Genomic DNA, 7,226 nt, shown 5'->3' with positions numbered 1-7,226 from the left:
GCGACAGCTCTGTCTCAAAAAAAAAAAAACAAAAAGTAACTTTTCCTTAAAAGTCACATTCTCAAAATATAGATCACTGACTAGGAAAGAAGCAAAACAAGTAGCACAGAAAACAAAGGCCAGGTATAGTAGCTCACACCTGTAATTCTAGCTCTTTGGGAGGCGGAGGCGGGAACATCATTGCTTCAGCCCCAGAGTTTGAGACTGCAGTGAGCTGTGATGAGACCACTGCCCTCCACCCTGGGCAACATTATTATAAAAATAATGTCGGAGTGCCCCCCAAGCAGACTTTAACAGCCTTATAAATATGTACATTATTATAATGCTAACAATACACACACAAAAAAAACTTTTTTCTAAATATTGTGTAATAAAATCATTTATACCAAGTCCAGATCTGCATCAATCTCTTCAGCCTGAAAAGGAGTAAACCACATAGATTTCAACTGATCATCCATTACATCAGCTAGCACATATGCAGTCCTAGAATAAAAAAAGTATTTGGTGAAAAGCAGAATTCCAAAATCAAATATTTTAGCTTATCTTCAAGTATACCTATGGAAGGCATAATTAAAACATAACCCTCCAAGGATCAGGCATGGTGCTCACACCTATAATCTTTGTACTCTGGGAGGCCACAGTGGGCAATTCACTTGCGTTCAGTTCAAGAATATAGCCTGAGCAAGAGTGAGATCCATTTCTACTAAAAGTAGAAAAATTAGCTGGGTGTCATGATAGGGACCTGTAGTCCCAACTACTTGGGAGGCTCAGGCAGGAAGACTACTTGAGCCCAGAAGATGAAAGTTACAGTGAGCTATGATTTTAACACTTAACTCTACATCGGATGATGGAGTGAGATTCTATCTCCAAATAAATAAAAAAATAAGGGGCAGTGCCTGTGGCTCAAAGGAGTTAGGGCGCTGGCCCCATATGCCAGAGGTGGCAGGTTGAAACCCAGCCCTGGCCAAAAACTGCACAAATAAATAAATAAATAAAAAGAAAAACCCCAAACCTCAAAAGTGTTTCGGGATTAAATATCCTTAAAAAGCAGTATCTTGGAAACTAATGCTACTATGTCAAATTCTGAACTTTCTGAATCAAAACTCTGATTTTATTTCCTAAGGCAAGTTTATTGTGCTATACCAGTTTGTATAGAAATTGCTGATATGTAATTTTTCTTAGTACAGAGACTAATTCTATCATATTGAATGATCATTATGGTTATAGTGCCTCAAAGATTAAGAGGTACATATCTTTTGGATCAGGGATCAGTAAACTATCGCCCATTTTGCAACGTCTGTTGTTATATAGCCCACAAAGCTGTGAATGGTTTGTATATTTTAATAAATGTAAAACTACAGAAGAATATGCAATAGAGGTCTGCAGAGCCTAGAATTTTTTTTTTTTTTTTAGAGACAGAGTCTCACTTTATCACCCTTGGTAGAGTGCCGTAGCGGCATAGTTCACACCAACCTCTGGCTCTTGGGCTTAGGTGATTCTCTTGACTCAGCCTCCTGAGCAGCTGGGACTACAGGCACCCACCACAATACCCTGCTATTTTTTTGTTGCAGTTTGGCCAGGGCCAGGTTTGAACCCACTATCCTTGGTACATGGGGCTGGAGCCCTATTCACTGAGCCACAGGCACCGCCCAGAGCCTAGAATTTTTACTATTTGACTCTTTTTTGTTTGTTTGTTTGTTTGTTTTTGTATTTTTTTTTTGAGATGGAGCCTCAAGCTATCCCCTTGGGTAGAGTGCCATGGCATCACAGCTCAAAGCAACCTCCAACTCCTGGGCTCAAGCGAGTCTCCTGCCTCAGCCTCCCAAGTAGCTGGGACCACAGGCGCCCGCCACAATGCCTGGCCATTCTTTGGTTGCAGCCGTCATTGTTGTTTGGTGGGTCCCAGCTGGGGATACGAACCCGCCACCTTGAGTGTATGTGGCTGGCGCCTTAGCCGCTTGAGCCACAGGCGCCGAGCCACTATTTGACTCTTTATAGAAAAAAAGTTTACTGACCCTCTCTACACTGTAGACATTATGTAAACAATATCTACTCAATCATAAAACATGCTTGTTTTACCTATTATTAAACAGATTCTGGAGAGATTCTGGAGCTGAAAGTACTGGCTCTATATCCTGGTCACTGAGAGGTAAAGGATCACCTGACGACTCCAGCATCTGCTTAAGTCCAACTACATTGTCCAACAAGGAATCCAGATTATCATCATCTTTTGAATGTTCCTAGATACAAATAAATGCAGAATAAGAAGGTGCAAGTAAAACTGGAACACTTATGCCCATAATCTATTGATACTTTAGTAGAAAAGACTATGTTATTTCATTCATATTAGATATGGAACATTATCCAGAAATTATCAACATATAAACTTATTAAAATAAAACAAACACCAAAACACTTGTCATTTTATTTCTAAACACAGCAGCAGGGGGCACCATGCATCCAAAGAAGAGACAATTCAGAAAGCTTTCCTTTATGCTTTAAGATTCATAACCCATGGAAGGCTCCCAACTATTAACTCAATGGGTTATCTGAAATGCTAAAAATATCTAGATAAGGATTCACTATTTTTACAAAGGTCACTATGAAATACTTGCACTAGTCAAACTAAGAAGAAAATATGTCTCAGGAATGCTCTAGTTTTTTTGACTTTTTTACCAAAACAAGCTTCTCTAGTTCAAGGATCAAATTTTCTGAACTTTCTTCTTTGCTTTGTAGAAGCTGTTTTAATTCTGCAGCATTAATACTCATCGTCCGTGTTGGATGAGCTCCCTCTATTTCCATGAGACCACTATCATCTCCACAACATCCCTGTAAATGTCACACACAAATTAATTTAAGAGCAGAGAAATTTGCACAAAAGCTTCTAAACATTCAGATATTTAAGCCATATGGTACAATCTTTCCTTCAATGTTTTGGTTTTCTATCAGTAGAAATGGTAGTTTTAAGCAGGATTTAGTTCAAAGAGGAAGTAAGCTTTCTTTAAATAAGACTCACAAAATAAATAGGTAAACACATATATTTAATTTACTGGCACTAAGATTTCTCAACAAAAAAATCCAATGGGGCAGTGCCTGTGGCTCAAAGGAGTAGGGTGCCAGCCCCATATACCAGAGGTGGTGGGTTCAAACCTGGCCCTGGCCAAAAAAAATTCCAGTAGCAGGCGGCGCCTATAGCTCAGTGGGCAGGGTGCCAGCCACATACACCAAGGGTGGCAGGTTCAAATCGAGCCAGGGCCAGCTAAAACAACGACAACTGCAACAACAAAAAAAACAGCCAGGTATTGTGGTGGGCACCTCTAGTCCCAGCTACTTGGGAGGCTGAGGGAAGAGAATTGCTTAAGCCCAAGAGTTTGAGGTTGCTGTGAGCTGTGATGCCACAACACTACCAAGGGGGAGAGCTTGAGACTCTGTCTCAAAAAAAAAAAAAAAAAACATGGCAAATAACACTGGCACATTGGCACATGCAGGACATGTAACACAGATTGACGCTTAAGCGTTAATTAAATGCCTGCTATAACAAAGAACTGACAAAACCTGAAGATAAGGCAAACAACCATTTTCTGCTTTTAACAAGTATGCTACATAACAGAATGAATTATAGAGTTCAATACAAGAAAACAATACAGCAAGATAAATCTTGGTTCATATTATTAAACCCATTGATATGGTCACACATGAAAGAATACTCCCTTATGGGGCGGTGCCTGGGGCTCAGTGAGTAGGGCACCGGCCCCATATACCAAGGGTGACGGGTTCAAACCCGGCTCCGGCCAAACTGCAACAAAAAAATAGACAGGCACTGTGGCAGGTGCTTGTAGTCCCAGCTACTTGGGAGGCTAAGGCAAGAGAATCCCTCAAACCCAGGAGTTGGAGGTTGCTGTGAGCTATGATGTTACAGCACTCTACCCAGGGCAATAAAGTAAAACTCTGTCTCTAAAAAAACAACCCAAAAAAGAATACTTCCTTATGGTAGAGAGTCAAGTTTCAAATCTTTAGAACACAGACCTGCTTCTAAGGAGTAAGAATAAAAAATAAACATATACACACCAATCTAGTAAATGTGCTACCTAAGCCCATACACATGAATCTAGATGCAGAATTTTTTTTTTTTGAGACAGAGTCTTGGTAGAGTTCCGTGGTGTTATAGCTCACAGCAACCTCAAACTTTTGGGCTTAAGCTATTCTCTTGCCTCAGCCTCCTAAGTAGCCTCCTAAGTAGCTGGACTATAGGCATCAACCACAACACTCAGCTATTTTTGGGTTGCAGTTGTCAATTGTTGTTTAGCTGGCCCAGGCTGGGTTCAAGCCCACCGGCCTGGGTGTATGTGGCTGGTGCCCTACCCACTGAGCAAAAGACACCACTCTAGATGCAGAATTTTTATTTTAAGATGGGGATAAACACCGGATGCAGTGGTTCACACCTGTAATCCCAGCACTCTAGGAGGCTGAGGCGGGCAGATTGCATGAGCTCAGGAGTTCCAGACTAGCCTGAGTAAAAGTGAGACCCTGTCAATAAAAATAACCAGGCACTGTGGCAGACACCTGTAGTCCCAGCAACTCGGGAGGCTAAGGCAAGAGAAAGTTGAGGTTGCTGTGAGCCATGACACCACAACACTCAACCCCAGGGCAACTGAATGAGACTTTCAAAAAAAAGATGGGGATAAACAATTAAAATTTTGTTTGGAGTTCATACCATTTGTCCTATAACTGAACAGCTATCAATGAAGGGTAAATGAAAATTATTCTTAACAAAATCCCACTCAAACTGCCATTGTATGTGAAGTACACTCCTTTCAGAAAACACTAGACTGAGGAAGTGATTTACATTGTGTTAAGGAGGAGGAAATATAACTTTAATGAGAAATCTAATCAATGTTCAGTCTTTAAGGATTTTATTTGCTCCACTGAGAAGTGTGGAGGGGTAGGTTGGTAAGAGATCTAGCCCATGCTTTTTTTTTTTTGAGACAGTCTCACTTTGTCACTCTCTGTAGAGTGCTGTAGCATCATCGCTCACAGCAACCTCTAACTCTTACACTCAAGTGATTCTCTTGCTTTAGCCTCCTGAGTACCTGGTACTATAGGCAGCCGCCACAACACCCAGCTATTTTTAGAGATATGCTCTCGATATGGCTCAGACTGGTCTCAAACCTGTGAGCTCAGGCAATCCACCCACCCTGGCCTCCCAAAGTGGTGTGTTACAGGCATGAGCCATTGCACCTGGCCCTAGCCCATGCTTTATTTTAAAAATAATAATAAAGTTAAAAATAATCAGAGTACACAAGTAAGAACAGATAGTTAAGAGTTCTCTTTAAAGAAACCGTCCCTTAGGCTCGGTGCTTGTGGCTGAAGTGGCTAAGGCGCCAGCCACATACACCTAAGGTGGCGGGTTCGAGTCCAGCCCAGGCCCACCAAACAACAATGATGGCTGCAAACAAAAAATAGCCAGGCGTTGTGGCGGGCGCCTCTGGTCCCAGCTACTTGGGAGGGGGAGGCAGGAGATTCGCTTGAGCCTAGGAGTTGGAGGTTGCTGTGAGCTGTGATGCCACAGCACCCTACTCAAAAAAAAAAAAAAAAAAAAAGAAAGAAAGAAACCATCCTTTAAAGGTTGAAAAAAGGCCAGGTGCAGTGGCTCACACCTATGATCCTAGCACTCTGGGAGGCTGAGGTGGGTGGATTGCTTGAACTCAGGAGTTTGAGACCAGTCTGGGCAAGAGTGAGACCCTGTCTCTAAAAACAGGCAGGCATTGTGTTGAGTGTCTGTAGTCCCAGCCCTCTGGAGCTCAGGCAAGAGAAATCACTTGAACCGAAGAATTTGAGGTTGCTGTGAGCTATGATGCCACAGCACTCTACCTAAGATGACAAAGTAAGACTCTATCTCAATACATACATACATACATAAATGTTGAAAAAATATTACAAGAAAACGATAGGCCAGTATTTCTCATGTAAACAGATGCAAACATTGTCAATAAAATATTAACAACTACCAAACAGCAATTAATAATTCTATTCGCAAAGTGGGATTTATCCCATGTACACAAGGCTGGTTCCACAATCTAAAATCAACTAATGGGCTTGGCCCGATGGCTCACATCTGTAATCCTAGCACTCTGGGAGGCCAAGGCAGGTGGATGGCCTGAGCTCATGTTGCTTAAGCCTGAGCCAGAGTGAGACTCTGTCTCTAAAAATAGCTGGGCATTGTGGAGGGTGGCTATAGTTCCAGCTACTTGGAAGTCTGAAGGAAGAGAATTGCTTGAGCTCAAGAGGGTGACAAAGTGAGACTGTGTCTCAAAAATAAGAAAAAATAAAATAATGTAATCTATCACCATCAAGGCCACACGATCATATTAATACAAGAAAAGTATTTGACAAAAATCTAATATCCAATAATGGTAAAAATACAGCAAACTAGTAATACAGAAAGGAACTTCTTTAACTTGACAAAGAACATATTTAAAAAACCTATAGCTAACATCACTGAATGGTGAAAAAGTAGTTTTCTTGCTAAGATCAGGAACAAGGCAAGATCATTCCCCTATTGGCGCTCTTTTCAACATTGTCCTGAATTTCTAGTTAATTCAGTAAGACAAGGGAAATAAAAGAAAATATGAGGCCAGGTGCAGTGGCTAGCACCTATAATCCTAGCACTCGGGGAAGCCAAGGCAGGTGGATTGCCTAAGCTCATGGGTTCAAGACCAGTCTGAGCCAGAGCAAGACCTCGTCTCTAAAAAAACATAGCCAGGTGTGACTCTTAATGTAAACTATGTACTGACTACATGCCAGTGTGGGTTCATCATCTATAACAAATGTATCACTGTGGTATGAGATGTCAATAGTGGGGGGAGTTGTTCAAGTGAAGGGGCAGGGAACATATGAGAATTCACTGTACTTTCTACTCGATTTTGCTAAGCCTAAATTCCTCTAAAAAAATGTTAAATGTATTTAAAAGAGGGAGTTGGGGGCAGCACCTGTGACTCAAAGGGGTAGGGCGCTGGCCCCATATGCTGGAGGTGGCAGGTTCAAACCCAGCCCTGGTCAAAAACTGCAAAAAAAAAAAAAAAGAGGGACTTGGGAGAGCCAATCAAAGAAGATCAAGGTCACTAAAGTTTATTGACATAAATTTAACGAAGAAAAAAAAAATTATTATTATTTTTTTTTTTTGAGAAAGAGCCTCAACCGGTCCCCCTGGGTAGAGTACCGTGGCA

The 7,226-nt window shown here is 41.5% G+C and overlaps 1 protein-coding gene across 1 annotated transcript in view; it reads right to left on the bottom strand.

The window, feature by feature from the left end:
- The window catches only part of VIRMA (vir like m6A methyltransferase associated), a 91,258-nt gene that overhangs the window by 7,926 nt on the left and 76,106 nt on the right, over positions 1-7,226 (bottom strand). The window contains exons 16-18 of the mRNA XM_023518261.1: positions 2,677-2,829; positions 2,080-2,240; positions 387-483 (exon numbers count right to left, since the gene is read on the bottom strand). Coding sequence (XP_023374029.1) covers positions 387-483; positions 2,080-2,240; positions 2,677-2,829 — 411 coding nt within the window. The remainder of the gene's footprint in view (positions 1-386; positions 484-2,079; positions 2,241-2,676; positions 2,830-7,226) is intronic.

The sequence above is a fragment of the Otolemur garnettii genome, unplaced genomic scaffold, assembly GCF_000181295.1.
Source record: "Otolemur garnettii isolate 467f Iridium unplaced genomic scaffold, OtoGar3 scaffold00004, whole genome shotgun sequence".
Lineage (NCBI taxonomy): Eukaryota > Metazoa > Chordata > Mammalia > Primates > Galagidae > Otolemur > Otolemur garnettii.
This window is presented reverse-complemented; position numbering and strand designations above follow the sequence as displayed.